Below are 22,531 nucleotides of genomic sequence, written 5' to 3'. Positions count from 1 at the left end.
CTTACACCCTATTGCATTTGGCCCACAGTGTCCTCTGCTCTGTCTGTGACTGTGGTCTCCCCTCTTTGTGCTTTCCTCAGTTTGGCACTCGGCCAGGCAGACTCTTATGGTGTGTACACACTTGTACAATGTGCACAGGGGCGGATCCAGGATAAAATGAGAGGGGGGGCCACCATAATAAAAGAGGGTTTAGGTGGGGGAGGGGCGGTGTTAGTAATGCCAGTGTACATGCTAAGAGAGCGGCAGAGAGAGGGCGGGAATGGGATTAAAATAGGCCCTGGCATTTAAAGTACGCAGGCTCACCATGGCGACAAAAGCGAAGGATGCAGTTGTGCACGCGCCGAAGGCGCGCTCCAGAAAAGGGGGTGTGGCCACTCAACAAGGGGCATGTCCTTGAGGGTAGTGTACAACTATATACAACTTCTACACATACTATACTAGACCCCACTATACTTGCCCCTACACATGATGCCAAATGGAATGAGCCAAAATTCACATAATGCCACATGGATTGAGCCAAAATTCACATAATGCCACACGGATTGAGCCAAAATTCACATAATAACACATGGATTGAGCCAAAATTCACATAATGCCAAATGGATTGAGCCAAAATTCACATAATGCCACATGGATTGTGTCAAAATTCACATAATGCCACACAGATTGAGCCAAATTCAAAAAATGCCACTAGGATTGAGCCAACATTCACATAATGCCACTAGGATTGAGTATACATGTATACATATAGCAGCTAACTGTACATTTTTAATTTTATTTTAATTTACAATAATGAAATGCTTATGTACACCTGTTCTATTATTTTGAAAATGAAAAAGATTAAAGAGAAACACATTACCCAAGTTTGAGTATTAATCACCTTGAAATACGGCAGTGTCTGTTGCTGAATATGCAGTATATGATTGGGTTGACGGCACTGTTTAAAACTGGCAGATTCTGAATAATCACAGATGCATATATGCGCTCTTTGGTTTGTGGAAGTATTTCAAAGTTGTCCAGTATGTCAAAGAGAAAGTATGGACTCCAACATAGTATAAATGCTGTGGATTAAAACACATTGTAACAGTTAAATCACATTTTAGCCTCTATAAACTGACACTGTGACTGTATCAACATGGGTAGCGAGTAGAGATGAGCAGGTGTAACTCTGACCCACTAGTTCACACGATAGCTCCACTTCAATCCTGTGACATAAATGTACCTCGGCAACTGTATCCAAGCTCATAGTATCTCAGAAATGTATTGTGTCATGTGGCAACAAAGGATGAACATAATGAAACAAAACTAAAAAAAAAAAAAAAACATTATGCACAGCATATCAATTAACAGAATTTGTTTTTGTGTTACATGCAAAGTTGTAGACGGAAGCGTCTATTGGCTAATTTATACACATGCCCCTAGAAACTAATGCCCTTGCGTTCATCCATGCGATGGATGTGTAGGGACAGAGACATCCACTTTTAGTACCCATGCATTCTGTAATACCGATTATAGGTCATGTTTATAGGCCACATCTGTTGACCATCAAAACTTCCACTAGCACTATGGTAGGTGCAATGCCTCCTTCTGTGTGTGAGCACAGCTGCCCTCACTAACACAAATGTTATGCTCCATTATTACACCCGGGAAGGAAACTGGCACAAATGGGACAATCAATGATATAACAACATACGGTATACACATCACTGACAAAAAAAAGGGAGAGATACTGCAGGTCCCCACAATCCACGACCAGCAGTCAGGATAAAAGGAAACAATTGAGAGGATTATTTTCGTTAAGATGGTACTCAGTCTACGTATCCACTGCGACTCCAAGTGGCGAAGCATTAAGGCGGGATCACCACCTCTGGCAGGTTTAGGTACATGGTCCACAACTATGCAGCGTAGTGTAGCCACCCGATGGCCCATAGTAAGGCATTGTTTGGCCACTGATTTGTCAGATGTCCTTGTTGCAAGGGCAAATGGCTCAAACAACGATGGTTGGCCATTCTGTCCCGGAAGGACGTAGTGACCATTGTGACATAATAGATTGTACAGGCACAAATCAGGACGTACCTAGGACCAGGTGCCACCAGAGAAGGGGTGTGCCAAAGGAAAGAGAAAAAAAACCCAAGACATATAACCTATCTTTAATTTATCCTCCTAACCACTCAATGAGGTTGAGAAGTCGGTAGTATCATTAGGGCTGACCTTTTTACCTACCATGCTCTTTGACTCGTTTGAGTGGATGGTGGATAACTATTGTTTTGGCAGGAAACTTCGCCTGCGTAAACATTTTGCTTCATCTGCCACTAGGATTGATGTCAGAGAAGTGGGTCAGTTGGGAAGACCCAGTACTTTCGACCCCATATACAAAAACCATCAAGTTACGACCAAGAACAAATACTATAATCTGTCCTTTTCTCAGCGCAAGCACGGTCTGGCTTACGTAACAATCCTGCAATAGTCAATCACCCCACTGACAAGGGCAGGTCAATGGTTTTGCAATATTGGGACAATTATAATAGCAAAATATTGGGAGAAATTTGGTAAAAAATTTAGAGTTTTTTCTAAAGTGGCAATCATTTACACTGCAAAACCAGTTTGATTTTGAAGTGTAAATGATTGCCGCTTACCAAATCTCTCACTTTCTGAATCTCTCATCCTATTAAATTTCACCCATTATGTCAAATTGGCTGATTCATCGATATTATATCATATATTAAATTGGAATTCAATCGAGAATCAAATTGATAATGTGATGAATATGGCACTGAGTCAAGCTTTATCTAACAGAACTGTTGCAGTAAAAAAACAATACTTAAAATAAATAAAAAAGGCAGCATCCCTGGACTTACATGGCACACTGGGTAGCACTCCTGGACTCCTACAGGAGACATGAAAACACCCCTGGAATTAAAAGCCACACATGGCAGTGTGGTACCCCAGTCCTGAGGTACCCCTGTTTGTGTGCTTATACTGGGACTGCAGCCAAATGCTTCTTATGGAGCCCCTATGGACTGGGGCTGCAGGGGTTAATTGCCCTTCCTGGTGGTCTGGTAACAGGAGCAGCCAAAAGAGAGAGCATCTGTAGAGCACTAGGACCCAGGGGAGTTGACAGAATCCCCGAAAGAGGGAAACAGAGCTGTGCTGCTATTGGGCAGAGGTTTGAGAGGTGAAGGTTGAGTTGAGACAGAAAGTGAGGAGAGCAGCAGCATGACATGGCTGCAGCAGAGTAAGAAGCAGTGTGGCAAGTGAGGACAGGACCACATGTGGAGAGGACACAGCTTGGCATGCTATGGAGGACAGAGACAGCAGCTGCAGACAGTGTGTGCATGTGGGAGAAGGAGCCGCAAGTGAGAGAAGTGACTGGCAGGAGCCAGCAATTGCAACAGTTAGTACAGGTACCCCAATAACACACAGCCCTTGTCAGCCCATCAACCCCTTCAGAATCTGCCCTGAGAGACTGCCCCAGTATCCACCTGAAGGCACCCCACAGTACCCCTGAAGCCCAGACAGTGCATATCAGGCAGCACTGGCCCCTTCTTGTCCCTACATGTGAAGCAGCCACAGAAAGCTCAGCCCAGGCCACACAGTGCAAACTTCCCAAGTTTAATTCCTCACATTGGGCCTTGAAAGGGACACTTAATCACCTCCCACTACAAAGGCCTGTGAGCACAGAAGGCTGCAGGAAGAGGACACCCTACTGCTAGCAGCACAGACAGAGAGAGACAGAGACTGTTCATGGAGGTTTTGTATAGTCACAGCACCCTCCATTGGAAGACTATGCTATGCTTTGCAAATAACCACTACAAGTTACTATTCTTCTAATATACCTGTTTGGATTACAAATACCGTGCACCATTTTGCTTCAATTCACGGTTTCATCTGGAAGACATGCAGGGTGACATTCTATGCTATGCGATTAGCGCTATTTTGCGGTAATTAGACCACAAAATGGCGCTATCGCATTTTCCCATTAAATCGCCGATTTAATGGGATGCGCACAGGGGCTGAAATCGCATATTTTGTGCGTAAATGTCTGGTGAATAAAAATGCGAGATTAATTCGCATTTTTATCGCATCCAGATGTTTGCGCACAGAAAAGTATACAAGTCGCTTATTTAATGCTATGCGCATTTGCACATCGCATTATTTAAGTGACTAATTTTCGCACTAATTTCAGACCTGGGTCTGTTAGGCGAATTAGGCAGAACCCTGCACAGATCGCAATGTTCCGTGCAGGGTTCTGCTGTAAAAAATAAAACAAAGGGTTAAATAAAAAAAAAAACGAGCGCGGGGTCCCCCGCCCGAGTGTAACCAGCCCCGGACTCAGCGCATCCAGAGCAGAGATGTTACTCCGTCGGCGTCTATATTCAGAATGATTTCTGGCCAATCAGGAGCCGAGTTTCTCGGCTCCTGATTGGCCGAGAAATCATTCTGTTCAGAGACGTCGAGGGAGCAACATCTCAGTGCCGGACCAACTCCTTGAAGCCGGGTACCAGTCGGGAGCAGCGCTGTCACCGGAGGTCGCCGCCGGGGAGCAGGTGAGTAGGATTTTCCTCCTTAGGTACCCCTCTGGACTACCACGGATCCCGGACCCCGGATTCTTCACGCCAGGAGCCCCGGAACCCCAGGACCAGCCCCGGAACCAGGACCAAGGCCCCGGAACCGGACTCTTTTGCCCTGGAGCCCCGGAGGAAGAATCCAGGATCCAGGGACCGACCTACGGGCTCAAGGTAGGTAAGTATCAGTGTGTTTTGTGTGTATTAAAGTTTTATTTTTCAGGGTCTCAGTGTGATTTTGTGCACTATTTTTTACACTGCAGAACTACAAGTGCCAGCGGGCCCTTTAATGCCCCGCATGCTGGGACTTGTGGTTCCCCAAGTCCCAGCATGCGGGGTAGGCTTGCTGGGACTGATAGTTCGCCAGTGTAAAACAATAGTTATCATTCTTTTTTTTACACAAAGCATCAGCTCCATGCCCACAGCCCAGGGGCATGGAGGACAGCCCCGGACTATCAGCATGGGCTGGTAAGTCCTGGAGGTGGGGGACCCCTTCATTGGGGGGGTCCCCACTTCCCCAGGACCCCTGCCCATGCTGACAAGCCAGGGGGTTAATGCTTTGGCCGGGGGGACTTGTATAAAAAGTCTCCCCCCGGCTGTGGCATTAGCCTGCTGGCTGGTTGTGTCCGGTGCTGGTTCTTAAAATACGGGGGACCCCTAGTCACTTTGTCCCCCGTATTTTGGGAACCAGCGCCGGACCTTGAGTCTGGTGCTGGTTTCATAAAATCAAGGGGACCCCTATTTGTCGGGGACCCTGATTTTATGTCACCAGCACCGGCTCAGTGAGCCCGGGGCTGGTTACACTCGGGCGGGGGACCCCGCGCTCGGTTCTTTTTTTTACACCTTGCGCTGTCCTGCAAATGTGCGATTTTCACACATGAAAATTGCACATTTTCAGGACTAAAACCAGCGCACCACATCGCCGCAAATCGCCCCTATTCGCACTTTTCAGCCTCCAATGCGCATCACATTAAATATGCGCATTTAGCCTGAAAAATGCGATTTCTAAATAGGCGATTTGCGGCGATACAGGGTGCGAATTAAACATGCGCATTTAGCGCATATCATAGAATGTCACCCTAACTGACACATGGCTGAGGTAGCGTCACCTTGTGGACAATTCCGATATTACCGCCTTTTAGTGACAGTGTTACTTAACTTAATATATTGAATTGTAATGTCTATATTTGAATGTTTACCATTATATGTGCTCTGTGCCAGTGTGTGTGATAGTAGGATTTATGTGCCTTTGCAGTTATTGTTATTGAGTCCAAAATAATAACCATGCATTGTGTTGATGATTATTGCATATAATTGACCTTAACAATATTTGGTTTGCAGAGGTGACTAGTGGTTTCCTGCATAATAAATATTGTTGTCACCGTCACTTTGTGTGTGATCTCTATGTGTGGGGTGTGCTGCTTGGGGTGTCCATCCTTTCTGCCACAGGCTCCCATAAGGAGAAGTCACTGATCCAACTCATCATCTTGAAGGTACAGGTACTTGTCTACACTTCAGAGTTGACAGCGGTGAAGAATACAGTGTCGAGACCCAAGGAACAAGGTACAGAAAGGGTTACTGGTATACTGTCCCCCCCGTTTGTCACATCTAAATCTTGGCGTCAACGAACAGGATCGAAAGCATGTCGGAACCCAGCACTCCGCCACCATCCCCTCCAAGACGTCTCCCGACACCACCAGAAGACACAGAAATGCCAAGGGCAATGGCGGCGCCAATCACGATGCCCTACTTCTTCGGAGCCGTGTGGCTACTTACGTACTCTGGAGACATGCGGACCCAGGGTACAAGCACCTTTAAGGCATTTAAAGACCAAATGAACTCAACATTCAATATATATCAATTGAATGAGGAACAGAAGAAAGAAATACTGCTGGCGCAATTAAAAGGCCCCGCTCTGAGGGAAGTGAAAGCATGGGCAGAAAGCAACAAGACAACAGCGAATAAGATACTTTGGAAATTGGCACAAATATTCGACTCTAAGACAATACCCTTATTAAAAAGCAGATTATATGCTAGAAAACAGAGACACGGAGAATCACTGCGCGAGTTCGCGCTGGGCTTGCAGGAAGCCATGAAAGCTGTACAGGCCGTGGACCCTCGTGAGCTGCAACAGGCAGATGAGATGTTGATAAACCTCTTTGTGGAAGGAGCACAAGAGGAAACCCCCCTCGCCCAACTCCGTATGTGGAAAAGGCAAGAAAAAGATTGCACATTCGCCGAATTCAAAGAATCAGCACTAGAAATATTGGGCCAGAACCAAAACACTGATTTTTAAGAAGATGCAATGGCTGAAGAAGATGATACAGAGGGCCACCACGAAGCTAAACATTATGGAGCAGTTGCGAAAAAAGTAACGGTTCTTCAAGAAACACAAACTCCTGCAGGACAAGACACTTTGAGCGCTATCAACAGCAAGTTGGCGGAACTAGCCCTAGACATTGCCCGAATGGGGCAACGATTAGAACAAAATGAAGCCAGATATAAAGAGTGGCGTCCAAAACGAGAGAGAGGAGATCGACCCCGGTGGGCCATGCCTGAGAAATCTGAACGACACCCCAACATTCAACTCAATATTCAAAGTGGGTCTGCATGCAGTCAGACCTCAAGAAGACCCATAAGAGGAGGTACGCCCGAAGTCCTTCAAAACACCATGAGAATGTCTGGTGTAATAAATGCAGCTGACAAATCACGAACCAGCTCAAGTAGGATCTCAGGTCGTGTCCTGTGGTTCAGTATACCGCGTGGGTATGGATTCATCAAACACGCAGATACCAGACGAAGTGTATATGTACACTACACCGCCATTCAGAATACCAATCCTGAAAAGAGTTTCCGGAGTCTGAGAAGAGGCGAAGTTGTGGAGTTCGAGCTGGCGAATGGAAAGAAAGGCATCAAGGCCGTGAAAGTGACCGGCCTGAATGGAGCTCCGGTGCAAGGTAACAGACATGACACAGAGCTAGGCCAACATTGGCACTGTCCATGTTACAGAGAGCCTCCACCTTACTACCGGCAAAACTACCAGCATTGCAGAAACAAAGAAGAAGCCAGGGAGGTGAACAGCAAGATTCATAATACTAATCCTCCTCGACCTGACCAGATGCCCCGACCACCAGAATCTGATGTCCCAATGCAATGCGAACTGCGGGAAGAGAGGGGGAAACCAGTTGTGCAGAGGGGGACAGTACAGCAAAGCCTGCAAGAAATAGCTAGGCCTCAGGTTTCCAGTGAACCAAAGCGAGATTACATCCCAAGAATTGAAGATACAGGTTACTGGGCAGCAAACCTCAGGCAGACAGATGCCAGTACAACGGACCAGGAAAGGTGCTCTGAAGTTGTAGCCCACATGGCCGTGACTGAGAAAGTGGAGCTATTAAAACCCAACCACCCAGAGCTAGCCATACCACTTCCTGAACCTAAGGACACTATGGAAAACCCAAAGACAGTTGAGAAGGCCGAGAACCATTCCAATGAAGAGAAGCCTGGTATAGATCAGGAATATACAACGATTACGGGAGAAGAGTTTGAATTTCGGATACGACAGGCTATTCAGAGGTCCATAAGACATGACAAAGAGGTGAAACGTGTTCATTGCAGATCGCATGCCGGGATCTAAAGTGAAAGTCCATGTGAATCCTCAGAGAACCTTTGCCGCGGAGGGATGGGAGTCCTGTGGTGGACGGATGGATGCTCCAGTGAGCTACTGTATTGATATGACAGTAAAAAAGAAATAGGTAGAAATGCATATACTTGTTCATGCTTAATTTTATTGCCGTTAAGTGTTTGAAGTCTGTTGAATCTATGTGATACTCCAAATACTTTTTCTTAGGACATGGAGTCATTTTAGTATGCATGGGGACATGCATAATTCCAGCAGGGGCATTTGTGGTACCCCAGTCCTGAGGTACCCCTGTTTGTGTGCTTATACTGGGACTGCAGCCAAATGCTTCTTATGGAGCCCCTATGGACTGGGGCTGCAGGGGTTAATTGCCCTTCCTGGTGGTCTGGTAACAGGAGCAGCCAAAAGAGAGAGCATCTGTAGAGCACTAGGACCCAGGGGAGTTGACAGAATCCCTGAAAGAGGGAAACAGAGCTGTGCTGCTATTGGGCAGAGGTCTGAGAGGTGAAGGTTGAGTTGAGACAGAGAGTGAGGAGAGCAGCAGCATGACATGGCTGCAGCAGAGTGAGAAGCAGTGTGGCAAGTGAGGACAGGACCACATGTGGAGAGGACACAGCTTGGCATGCTATGGAGGACAGAGAGAGAAGCTGCAGACAGTGTGTGCATGTGGGAGAAGGAGCCGCAAGTGAGAGAAGTGACTGGCAGGAGCCAGCAACTGCAACAGTTAGTACAGGTACCCCAATAACACACAGCCCTTGCCAGCCCATCAACCCCTTCAGAATCTGCCCTGAGAGACTGCCCCAGTATCCACCTGAAGGCACCCCACAGTACCCCTGAAGCCCAGACAGTGCATATCAGGCAGCACTGGCCCCTTCTTGTCCCTACATGTGAAGCAGCCACAGAAAGCTCAGCCCAGGCCACACAGTGCAAACTTCCCAAGTTTAATTCCTCACATTGGGCCTTGAAAGGGACACTTAATCACCTCCCACTACAAAGGCCTGTGAGCACAGAAGGCTGCAGGAAGAGGACACCCTACTGCTAGCAGCACAGACAGAGAGAGACAGAGACTGTTCATGGAGGTTTTGTATAGTCACAGCACCCTCCATTGGAAGACTATGCTATGCTTTGCAAATAACCACTACAAGTTACTATTCTTCTAATATACCTGTTTGGATTACAAATACCGTGCACCATTTTGCTTCAATTCACGGTTTCATCTGGAAGACATTAACTGACACATGGCTGAGGTAGCGTCACCTTGTGGACAATTCCGATATTACCGCCTTTTAGTGACAGTGTTACTTAACTTAATATATTGAATTGTAATGTCTATATTTGAATGTTTACCATTATATGTGCTCTGTGCCAGTGTGTGTGATAGTAGGATTTATGTGCCTTTGCAGTTATTGTTATTGAGTCCAAAATAATAACCGTGCATTGTGTTGATGATTATTGCATATAATTGACCTTAACAATATTTGGTCTGCAGAGGTGACTAGTGGTTTCCTGCATAATAAATATTGTTGTCACCGTCACTTTGTGTGTGATCTCTATGTGTGGGGTGTGCTGCTTGGGGTGTCCATCCTTTCTGCCACAGGCTTCCATAAGGAGAAGTCACTGATCCAACTCATCATCTTGAAGGTACAGAGTTGACAGCGGTGAAGAATACAGTGTCGAGACCCAAGGAACAAGGTACAGAAAGGGTTACTGGTATACTGTCCCCCCCGTTTGTCACAGCAGTACCCCTGGACTGATAAGGCACACAGGTCAGCACCCCTGGAATTATAAGGCACACTTGGCAGCACACTGGAATTATATGGTACACTTGGCAGCACCCCTGCATTGACACAGCACATTCAGCAGCATCACTGGAATTATTCAGCACACTTGCAGCACCTCTGCAGTAAAAAAACAAAACATTTTTTTTAAGATTCTCTATCAACCAAACCCACTCATTCTTAAATATAAGGACATTACACTTGTGCCACTGTGTGGTAGAAGTATAAGATGGGAGGTGAAAGTTTATAAAATTTGGGGTAAAAGCTAAAGAGTCTGCAGTGCAAAGAAGTTAACTAACTTTATATATAAACAAAGTTCATGCTTCTATCTAGTTATAAATAGCATCCAAAGCTAAACACAATCTTCCTAATTAACTTCCACTTCTGCAAAGATAGAGAACAAACAGATAATTGAAAATCTTTATGTACGTGCTGACCCTTGCATTTTGTGTTGACTATTACTTTTCATAAGCTACACTGTTTGTTAACTTAGTTAAATATCAAATTATTTATTGTGCTCTTGGAGATGCCAGGTCTGGTCAAACCCCCTCCCCCTTTATTGTGGTGCCCATGGCTGTCACTGGGATACAAGCAGTAGGTATGAGGACATATTTAGTCACCAATTTTCATGGTTTCTTAAAAAATATTGAATGACAGGCCATAATACTAATACCTGGAATGCACCACTAATAAAATTAGCAGATTCTGCAATTTTATTCCATCTATAACCATCCTTTAAGGCCAATTTATCATATACCATATATTTATAATGTAAATGGCCTATAATAATAACTACATTTGCAAATGAAAAGTAAAAATGACTGTATATTGTTCATTTATAAGGCACACAGGCTCTGGAAAAAAAAGTACATTCAAGCAGGGCAGATCCAAAACAAAATGACAGGTGTCTGTGTGTTTGTATGTATGTGTGTGTGTGTGTGTGTGTGTGGAGGGGGGAGGGGGTTTGGGGACACGACTATATATATATATATATATATATATATATATATATATATATATATATATATATATATTATAGAACAGACTCTTGTTTCGCGCCACGGGTTTTTTTTGGTTACTATGTTAGGGCTGCCTGACTTACAAGATCCCCTGTTGGATAGGGATAAGTAGGAAGAGTATAGGTGACAATTGTAAGATGGCGCCCTTTTTTTATGACCTCAATAATTGGGTCAATAGTGCCTTGTGTTCAAACGTTAAAACAAGTAAAGTAAAGTCCAAAGTTTATAAACATTTATTAAAAAAGTCTCTTGTTCCACAACAGTGTAAGTGGCGTTTCCAGACTTATTAAAAAGGTTCACGATATTTCTTTTATTTCAGGATAGCAAACAGAATGTTCCCAACGCGTTTCGTCCCTACGTGGGACTTCATCAGGGGTTCGCTATGAACATATAAAAATACATTTCAGATAAACATTTACGGTAATTGCTACATACATTAAAAATTCTTTAAAAAATGATGTTCTTCAGACTTAACTTTACATTTTGTTGAATGATAATTATTAGTCAGGCTTGTTCTCTCAGTACATTACACAGAGAGATCAAAACATGGAGGTGAAAACAGGTGAAGGAAAAACAGGTGAAAAATAGAAAAAATAGGAAACAAAATCATAATTCAAGGTGTCCAATTACATACCGGATGTCATTATAATCAAATCCAACGATTTTGGTAGGGAAAGTGTCTACAATGAGTTGGTTTATTTGTTAGGTCCTTATAAAGAATTTGTTCGAGGGTACCTAGTGAAAACAGTACATTGATATGAGGGGAAATAATACAAATTACCCTCCAATTCCTAAATCCATATCTATTTTGGATTTTTATTTATAATTTGTTATAAATCGGTGTGGAAATTTAAATTACTTACTCTATCGCTTTTTTCACTCATAAATCAGCGTAAGAGCCTCTCAATTTACACACAAAGATACACCTATACATAGGGACAGATTATGGCACATAACTAGATGGAAATCTGATTAGGTGTTTACCCTTAAATTACCATACACTCGGATTCGTACCTTAATTAGGTTGAAAATTTAACAGCTCTGTTTCATATAAAATGGACCAGCTTGGCCGTTTCTCCAAGATCTGCCGGGGTTTCCCAAATAGACTGCTATGTCTGTTAGGGCTGAATTAAACAAGGACTGTCTGTTTTAGGATACCTTATTCACCATATTAATATCCAATTAATTTAAATATCTTGTAGTATGGGAAAGTATACATACCAATGTTGGAAATGAATATAAAATCTCAATACAGAGTCTGGGATTATTCAGGGTACAGTTCTCGCTGTTTAACAAAAAGAGATTAAATTATACTAAATTAAAAAAATTAAAAAAAAAAAAAAAAAAAAAATTTCTACAATAGAATAACACTACTTTTTCCCTTATTGGCAAATTTCAATGGATGCTTAGTTTGGCTAGACATTGTATAAGTAAAAATAAGATGATGGTGGCTTACCCTTCAGGAGATGTGCTCTGTGTGAATGCTCTGTAAGAGTGGAGCTAACCTACTCTCCAGCCCTGGTTTAAATAGGGCTGATGTGTGACATCACTTCCTCTCACTATATTAGCATGCCAGATCTCTTTTTTTTTTTTTTTTTCCTTCCTGAGAGCCGGACTTCCCAGCCTGCTTTGCGGCTGTCAGTCCGGTTCTTGAGGAAACTAAGTGGCTAGGAACCTTTGAACAGGTTCCTAGTTAAGAGTATCTTAGGGCTCATGTGTTATTAATGCTTTTTCAATTGGTCATAAGTTATTATGCTTTAGTAACTCTTATGTCATTAAGTGTTTAAAGTGATGGCTGTATTAGTTAGTTTGTTTGATATACTTATATAGGTGCTATTAGGTGTTTACTGTGTTCAATTAAGAAAACTATCTATATTGGTATTTTAATTAATTGCTATACTTGCTTAAATACTGTGTTTTTAAATAATTATTTTATTATTTGTGTTATTAGGGTTTATTATTTCACAAATGTAAGAGTTAATCTATATTTTTCATATATGTGCTAATAAGTGTTTTAATAAGTGCTATTAATAAATTATATTGTGTTATTATGTTTTTTTTTTTTTTATTATTTTTTTTTTGTTTTTTTTATTAGTGCATATCGGTCACTCATTTAGAGACTAAATCTGATCCTTCATCTATCATATTATTAATGAAATTACTTAATTATTCTAATTGATTAACTGATAGTTTTTTTATTATTTTTGTGGGAATAACGCTTGTCCTAGTAAGAGACTCTTAGTGGCCTATTTGAGATGACAAAATATCGGCTATATTATTTCTTTATGGTGGAGTATGTTATCTCCTTTGTGTTGTAAGCTTAAAATGTTAATAAATTTGCCTTCAAAAGAACAATGTGACCCAAACTATACATTCATTGTTACAGTGATATGCCAATTCACAGTCTAGGTTGAAGCAGATACATTTATATATTTTATCCATAAATATCCCATTAATCAAGGAAAAATCTTTTTTATGGATCAATGTAATTTGTTATCCTTAGGGTAATTCTATTCCCATGGGTTAAAGGAGCAAGACTATGACCAAACAGATTAGAGGAATGAAACTATGTCTATGTTTTCATTTAGGCCCTTCGGACTTAAAGTGTCCAAATGGAATATCCAATAGGACTCTCTCCTAGATAGGAAGAGGTCTCTATCCCCTCCCCTATCGTCGGGTTTGACATGTTCTAAAACCATGAATTTTAGACTGTCAATCTTAGATCCGTGGTTGGACTGGAAGTGGCGAGGGAGGCTATGGTTTTGTACCTTATTTTTAATGTTCCTGAGGTGTTCTTGAATCCTCAATTTGATGCTTCTCTTGGTCTTCCCAATGTACATCATATTACACTCACATCTAATCAGGTATATCACATAATTGGATTCACATGTGATGGCGTCCTTCACTTTAGCTAGAGAGGTGTACTTTTTCTCCTTCTCTATATGCTTGCAGCATATACATCTGTTACATGGAGTGATTCCTTGTCTTCTTTGAAGAAACCCACTTTCTTTCTGTGTTTTCTCTATGGGTTTCAATCTACTGGGGGCTAAAATGTTTTTGAGATTCGAGGCTTTTCTAAATGTTACCATTGGTTTTTGTGGTAGATGAGGGCCCAGGATGGGGTCTTTGAGTAGTAGGTGCCAGTGTTTGTGAAGGCATCTCTTTATTTGCTGATTTTCTTGGTTGTAATTCGTAATGAATGGTCGCCTTTGGTCCATCGTGGAAGAGATGGGTTCTTTATCTTCAAGTAGCGTAACCCTTGAAAGTGTGGAAGCTCTCTCTTGATCTTGCATGATTTTCTCTTCTTTATACCCTTTGGCTTGAAACTGTTCTCTTAATATGTTCGATTGAGCCCAATAGGTTTCATTAGAGCTGCAGTTTTTCCTAATCCTTAGGAACTGGGAGTAGGGGACATTTTCCTTCCAGAGGGGTAGATGGCAGCTATCTGATGGTATGTAACTGTTTACATCTGTTTCTTTGAAATGGGTTTTTGTGGTGATGGTTCTGTCATCTCCAATTTCGAAGACTATGTCCAGGTAATCTATTGTTCTTGGATCACACTTGTATGTGAATTTAAGATTGTAAGAATTCACTTGGATCCTTGCCTTGACCTCATTGTCATATGGAATGGCACCCTACCAAGCATAGAAGAGTTCATGGCAAGGATCCAAGTGAATTCTTACAATCTTAAATTCACATACAAGTGTGATCCAAGAACAATAGATTACCTGGACATAGTCTTCGAAATTGGAGATGACAGAACCATCACCACAAAAACCCATTTCAAAGAAACAGATGTAAACAGTTACATACCATCAGATAGCTGCCATCTACCCCTCTGGAAGGAAAATGTCCCCTACTCCCAGTTCCTAAGGATTAGGAAAAACTGCAGCTCTAATGAAACCTATTGGGCTCAATCGAACATATTAAGAGAACAGTTTCAAGCCAAAGGGTATAAAGAAGAGAAAATCATGCAAGATCAAGAGAGAGCTTCCACACTTTCAAGGGTTACGCTACTTGAAGATAAAGAACCCATCTCTTCCACGATGGACCAAAGGCGACCATTCATTACGAATTACAACCAAGAAAATCAGCAAATAAAGAGATGCCTTCACAAACACTGGCACCTACTACTCAAAGACCCCATCCTGGGCCCTCATCTACCACAAAAACCAATGGTAACATTTAGAAAAGCCTCGAATCTCAAAAACATTTTAGCCCCCAGTAGATTGAAACCCATAGAGAAAACACAGAAAGAAAGTGGGTTTCTTCAAAGAAGACAAGGAATCACTCCATGTAACAGATGTATATGCTGCAAGCATATAGAGAAGGAGAAAAAGTACACCTCTCTAGCTAAAGTGAAGGACGCCATCACATGTGAATCCAATTATGTGATATACCTGATTAGATGTGAGTGTAATATGATGTACATTGGGAAGACCAAGAGAAGCATCAAATTGAGGATTCAAGAACACCTCAGGAACATTAAAAATAAGGTACAAAACCATAGCCTCCCTCGCCACTTCCAGTCCAACCACGGATCTAAGATTGACAGTCTAAAATTCATGGTTTTAGAACATGTCAAACCCGACGATAGGGGAGGGGATAGAGACCTATTCCTATCTAGGAGAGAGTCCTATTGGATATTCCATTTGGACACTTTAAGTCCGAAGGGCCTAAATGAAAACATAGACATAGTTTCATTCCTCTAATCTGTTTGGTCATAGTCTTGCTCCTTTAACCCATGGGAATAGAATTACCCTAAGGATAACAAATTACATTGATCCATAAAAAAGATTTTTCCTTGATTAATGGGATATTTATGGATAAAATATATAAATGTATCTGCTTCAACCTAGACTGTGAATTGGCATATCACTGTAACAATGAATGTATAGTTTGGGTCACATTGTTCTTTTGAAGGCAAATTTATTAACATTTTAAGCTTACAACACAAAGGAGATAACATACTCCACCATAAAGAAATAATATAGCCGATATTTTGTCATCTCAAATAGGCCACTAAGAGTCTCTTACTAGGACAAGCGTTATTCCCACAAAAATAATAAAAAAACTATCAGTTAATCAATTAGAATAATTAAGTAATTTCATTAATAATATGATAGATGAAGGATCAGATTTAGTCTCTAAATGAGTGACCGATATGCACTAATAAAAAAAAAAAATAATAATAAAAAAAAAAAAAAAAACATAATAACACAATATAATTTATTAATAGCACTTATTAAAACACTTATTAGCACATATATGAAAAATATAGATTAACTCTTACATTTGTGAAATAATAAACCCTAATAACACAAATAATAAAATAATTATTTAAAAACACAGTATTTAAGCAAGTATAGCAATTAATTAAAATACCAATATAGATAGTTTTCTTAATTGAACACAGTAAACACCTAATAGCACCTATATAAGTATATCAAACAAACTAACTAATACAGCCATCACTTTAAACACTTAATGACATAAGAGTTACTAAAGCATAATAACTTATGACCAATTGAAAAAGCATTAATAACACATGAGCCCTAAGATACTCTTAACTAGGAACCTGTTCAAAGGTTCCTAGCCACTTAGTTTCCTCAAGAACCGGACTGACAGCCGCAAAGCAGGCTGGGAAGTCCGGCTCTCAGGAAGGAAGAAAAAAAAAAAAAAAAAAAGAGATCTGGCATGCTAATATAGTGAGAGGAAGTGATGTCACACATCAGCCCTATTTAAACCAGGGCTGGAGAGTAGGTTAGCTCCACTCTTACAGAGCATTCACACAGAGCACATCTCCTGAAGGGTAAGCCACCATCATCTTATTTTTACTTATACAATGTCTAGCCAAACTAAGCATCCATTGAAATTTGCCAATAAGGGAAAAAGTAGTGTTATTCTATTGTAGAAATTTTTTTTTTTTTTTTTTTTAAATTTTTTTTATTTAGTATAATTTAATCTCTTTTTGTTAAACAGCGAGAACTGTACCCTGAATAATCCCAGACTCTGTATTGAGATTTTATATTCATTTCCAACATTGGTATGTATACTTTCCCATACTACAAGATATTTAAATTAATTGGATATTAATATGGTGAATAAGGTATCCTAAAACAGACAGTCCTTGTTTAATTCAGCCCTAACAGACATAGCAGTCTATTTGGGAAACCCCGGCAGATCTTGGAGAAACGGCCAAGCTGGTCCATTTTATATGAAACAGAGCTGTTAAATTTTCAACCTAATTAAGGTACGAATCCGAGTGTATGGTAATTTAAGGGTAAACACCTAATCAGATTTCCATCTAGTTATGTGCCATAATCTGTCCCTATGTATAGGTGTATCTTTGTGTGTAAATTGAGAGGCTCTTACGCTGATTTATGAGTGAAAAAAGCGATAGAGTAAGTAATTTAAATTTCCACACCGATTTATAACAAATTATAAATAAAAATCCAAAATAGATATGGATTTAGGAATTGGAGGGTAATTTGTATTATTTCCCCTCATATCAATGTACTGTTTTCACTAGGTACCCTCGAACAAATTCTTTATAAGGACCTAACAAATAAACCAACTCATTGTAGACACTTTCCCTACCAAAATCGTTGGATTTGATTATAATGACATCCGGTATGTAATTGGACACCTTGAATTATGATTTTGTTTCCTATTTTTTCTATTTTTCACCTGTTTTTCCTTCACCTGTTTTCACCTCCATGTTTTGATCTCTCTGTGTAATGTACTGAGAGAACAAGCCTGACTAATAATTATCATTCAACAAAATGTAAAGTTAAGTCTGAAGAACATCATTTTTTAAAGAATTTTTAATGTATGTAGCAATTACCGTAAATGTTTATCTGAAATGTATTTTTATATGTTCATAGCGAACCCCTGATGAAGTCCCATGTAGGGACGAAACGCGTTGGGAACATTCTGTTTGCTATCCTGAAATAAAAGAAATATCGTGAACCTTTTTAATAAGTCTGGAAACGCCACTTACACTGTTGTGGAACAAGAGACTTTTTTAATAAATGTTTATAAACTTTGGACTTTACTTTACTTGTTTTAACGTTTGAACACAAGGCACTATTGACCCAATTATTGAGGTCATAAAAAAAGGGCGCCATCTTACAATTGTCACCTATACTCTTCCTACTTATCCCTATCCAACAGGGGATCTTGTAAGTCAGGCAGCCCTAACATAGTAACCAAAAAAAACCCGTGGCGCGAAACAAGAGTCTGTTCTATTTTCTGTTCTATTGTTGGTAACTCTTGTACGCAGCCAGGCATAGTAATGCCCCTATTCAAAGATAGAAAGACAAGATCACAAAAATGCAAGTCTATATTTTCGGAGGACGAGCAGGTGATGGAACAAACTATAGAAAATGACGAAGATTACTATAGTCTGTTGAACTATATGGAGAAAATCTCCATCAAGGAATTGAAGAACTGGTACGATCTCATTACCTTAGAGAAATACCTGGAAGTCGGGAGGATCCCAAGAGGCCTAAGACTTAACAAAACACCCACCATGGGCACACTTACTGAAGAGTTCATGGAAAACTGGAACAAAATATTGGACGAAAGTGCAGCCAAATTGGTGAGCCTCATCATTAGCGAGAGGAAGAAGGAACTCATCAAACTAGACGAAGAGATGGCGAAAATAGAATCGACCTTAACAAAGTTTGAAAAAGATGACGATTTCCTAAGAGATGTGGATGACCTACAACAAAAACTAGACTCTCTAGAGAGTGATATTATCACACGTAAACAGAAAAAGTTTGCGAGGGATAAGTAGGACTACGAGAACGGCAAGGTCCACGAGAAACCCAACAATGACTACAACAGAACCGTCCCTAGAAATAATAATCCACCCCAAAGATGGAGAAGACAATTTGACAACCATAATGAGGTATTCTCCAATAATGGAGAAAAATATCAACCCCACTACAGGAAACAATATTACGTATCCAATTATGAAAGGAGGAGATCTTACAGAACACCCTCCTATGGGGAGAGAAGACGTACACAGACCTATAGACCCAGGACACCCACTAGAAGGGAAAACTATCCCCTACAAAGTAGAAGAAACCAAGTTCGAGAATTGGGTTCACCAACAGGACGCCCTTTTTTAGGGGAAAGGAGGAAGGTTGGATTCCCCAGATTACAAGAAGAGGAACAACTACACATAAGGCTAGACTCCCCTCAAGGGAGGAAAAGATCATTAAAAGGAGAGGATGTAGAGGAGGACGACAACTCACCCAGAAGAAAAAAACGACCAGCAGTATTGGAAAGGGAAGCAGCATCTACAATTTATCCAAGAAGACACTTTCAGAATCAGAGGTCGCAGTTTTAGAGAAGGGCATGAAGTTCGCCCCAAACCAGCATGTGGATCAATTCCAGTTATTCGTGGATCTTAATAAATATGTCCGCAACTTGACATTACAACGTCATTTCATAAAAAACCCCATGAAAGAAAATCAACTGACTCAGAAACCCAAACCATTAGTGGCATTACCATCGAAATATTACCCTGTAGAGTCCAGAGGAAGCCACATAGACATTTTCTATGAAACAGTCAAGGAAGACTTTAGACGTATGAAGAAAACCAATGAAAAATACCATCGAAATCTCCCACCCCTGGAACAACAAGCCCTAAAGAGTCTAAAAAACGACAAAGATATAGTAATTAAAACAGCGGATAAGGGGGGAGCAGTGGTCATTCAAGATAGATCAAACTACGTCATTGAAGCTAAGAAACAACTTGAGGACAAATCAACATACTCTGCGATCCCGTATGACCCGACGCAAAAATATAAGGAAGACCTGATGAAAATCCTGAAAAAAGCCCTACAAGATGAATTCATATGTCAAAAAGAATTTGAATATATGGCAGTGGACAAACCAAAAATTCCCATCTTCTACCATTTGCCGAAAGTCCACAAGGACAATAAAAATCCACCGGGTAGACCCATAGTGGCTGGAATAGACTCCCTCACAGCAAATCTATCTCACTATCTGGACCTGAGACTTCAAAAGTATGTAAAAGTACAAAAATCATATTTAAAGGACTCTACAAGCCTCCTGAGAGATTTAAGATTCTTCCAATGGTCACCTGAGTATCACTGGCTAACTATTGACGTACAGGCCCTGTATACATCTATTCCTCACAATAAAGGTCTTGAAGCGGTGGCTAGAATTCTCTCTAAAGATGACACAGTAAAACCTGAAGAATGCGAATTTCTAATTTCCAGTATAAGCTTTATCTTACATCATAATTACTTCGAATTTGAGGGCAATTTTTACGCTCAAAACAGAGGAACAGCGATGGGGACTAAGTTTGCCCCATCGTATGCAAATATCTACATGAATGACTGGGAGGAGAATCAACTGTATGATGGAACAAACTACAAACACAACAGCATCTGCTTTTACAAAAGGTATATCGACGACCTCATTGTCATATGGAATGGCACCCTACCAAGCATAGAAGAGTTCATGGCAAGGATCCAAGTGAATTCTTACAATCTTAAATTCACATACAAGTGTGATCCAAGAACAATAGATTACCTGGACATAGTCTTCGAAATTGGAGATGACAGAACCATCACCACAAAAACCCATTTCAAAGAAACAGATGTAAACAGTTACATACCATCAGATAGCTGCCATCTACCCCTCTGGAAGGAAAATGTCCCCTACTCCCAGTTCCTAAGGATTAGGAAAAACTGCAGCTCTAATGAAACCTATTGGGCTCAATCGAACATATTAAGAGAACAGTTTCAAGCCAAAGGGTATAAAGAAGAGAAAATCATGCAAGATCAAGAGAGAGCTTCCACACTTTCAAGGGTTACGCTACTTGAAGATAAAGAACCCATCTCTTCCACGATGGACCAAAGGCGACCATTCATTACGAATTACAACCAAGAAAATCAGCAAATAAAGAGATGCCTTCACAAACACTGGCACCTACTACTCAAAGACCCCATCCTGGGCCCTCATCTACCACAAAAACCAATGGTAACATTTAGAAAAGCCTCGAATCTCAAAAACATTTTAGCCCCCAGTAGATTGAAACCCATAGAGAAAACACAGAAAGAAAGTGGGTTTCTTCAAAGAAGACAAGGAATCACTCCATGTAACAGATGTATATGCTGCAAGCATATAGAGAAGGAGAAAAAGTACACCTCTCTAGCTAAAGTGAAGGACGCCATCACATGTGAATCCAATTATGTGATATACCTGATTAGATGTGAGTGTAATATGATGTACATTGGGAAGACCAAGAGAAGCATCAAATTGAGGATTCAAGAACACCTCAGGAACATTAAAAATAAGGTACAAAACCATAGCCTCCCTCGCCACTTCCAGTCCAACCACGGATCTAAGATTGACAGTCTAAAATTCATGGTTTTAGAACATGTCAAACCCGACGATAGGGGAGGGGATAGAGACCTCTTCCTATCTAGGAGAGAGTCCTATTGGATATTCCATTTGGACACTTTAAGTCCGAAGGGCCTAAATGAAAACATAGACATAGTTTCATTCCTCTAATCTGTTTGGTCATAGTCTTGCTCCTTTAACCCATGGGAATAGAATTACCCTAAGGATAACAAATTACATTGATCCATAAAAAAGATTTTTCCTTGATTAATGGGATATTTATGGATAAAATATATAAATGTATCTGCTTCAACCTAGACTGTGAATTGGCATATCACTGTAACAATGAATGTATAGTTTGGGTCATATTGTTCTTTTGAAGGCAAATTTATTAACATTTTAAGCTTACAACACAAAGGAGATAACATACTCCACCATAAAGAAATAATATAGCCGATATTTTGTCATCTCAAATAGGCCACTAAGAGTCTCTTACTAGGACAAGCGTTATTCCCACAAAAATAATAAAAAAACTATCAGTTAATCAATTAGAATAATTAAGTAATTTCATTAATAATATGATAGATGAAGGATCAGATTTAGTCTCTAAATGAGTGACCGATATGCACTAATAAAAAAAAAAAAAAAATAATAATAAAAAAAAAAAAAAAAAACATAATAACACAATATAATTTATTAATAGCACTTATTAAAACACTTATTAGCACATATATGAAAAATATAGATTAACTCTTACATTTGTGAAATAATAAACCCTAATAACACAAATAATAAAATAATTATTTAAAAACACAGTATTTAAGCAAGTATAGCAATTAATTAAAATACCAATATAGATAGTTTTCTTAATTGAACACAGTAAACACCTAATAGCACCTATATAAGTATATCAAACAAACTAACTAATACAGCCATCACTTTAAACACTTAATGACATAAGAGTTACTAAAGCATAATAACTTATGACCAATTGAAAAAGCATTAATAACACATGAGCCCTAAGATACTCTTAACTAGGAACCTGTTCAAAGGTTCCTAGCCACTTAGTTTCCTCAAGAACCGGACTGACAGCCGCAAAGCAGGCTGGGAAGTCCGGCTCTCAGGAAGGAAGAAAAAAAAAAAAAA

At 40.4% G+C, this 22,531-nt stretch overlaps 1 protein-coding gene across 3 annotated transcripts in view; it reads right to left on the bottom strand.

Moving 5' to 3' along the window:
* The window catches only part of NPSR1 (neuropeptide S receptor 1), a 271,339-nt gene that overhangs the window by 26,726 nt on the left and 222,082 nt on the right, over positions 1 to 22,531 (bottom strand). The window contains exon 8 of one of the 3 annotated variants that reach the window (XM_083186322.1): positions 860 to 1,061. The exons of 1 other annotated variant lie outside the window; for it this stretch is intronic. In XM_083186322.1, the coding sequence (XP_083042448.1) occupies positions 877 to 1,061 (185 nt within the window). In that variant the 3' untranslated portion in view covers positions 860 to 876. The remainder of the gene's footprint in view (positions 1 to 859; positions 1,062 to 22,531) is intronic. One more of the 3 variants, XM_083186321.1, reaches the window with a different exon arrangement.

Source organism: Crinia signifera, chromosome 5, assembly GCF_055691185.1.
Source record: "Crinia signifera chromosome 5, ASM5569118v1, whole genome shotgun sequence".
In the NCBI taxonomy this organism is placed as follows: Eukaryota; Metazoa; Chordata; class Amphibia; order Anura; family Myobatrachidae; genus Crinia; species Crinia signifera.
This window is presented reverse-complemented; position numbering and strand designations above follow the sequence as displayed.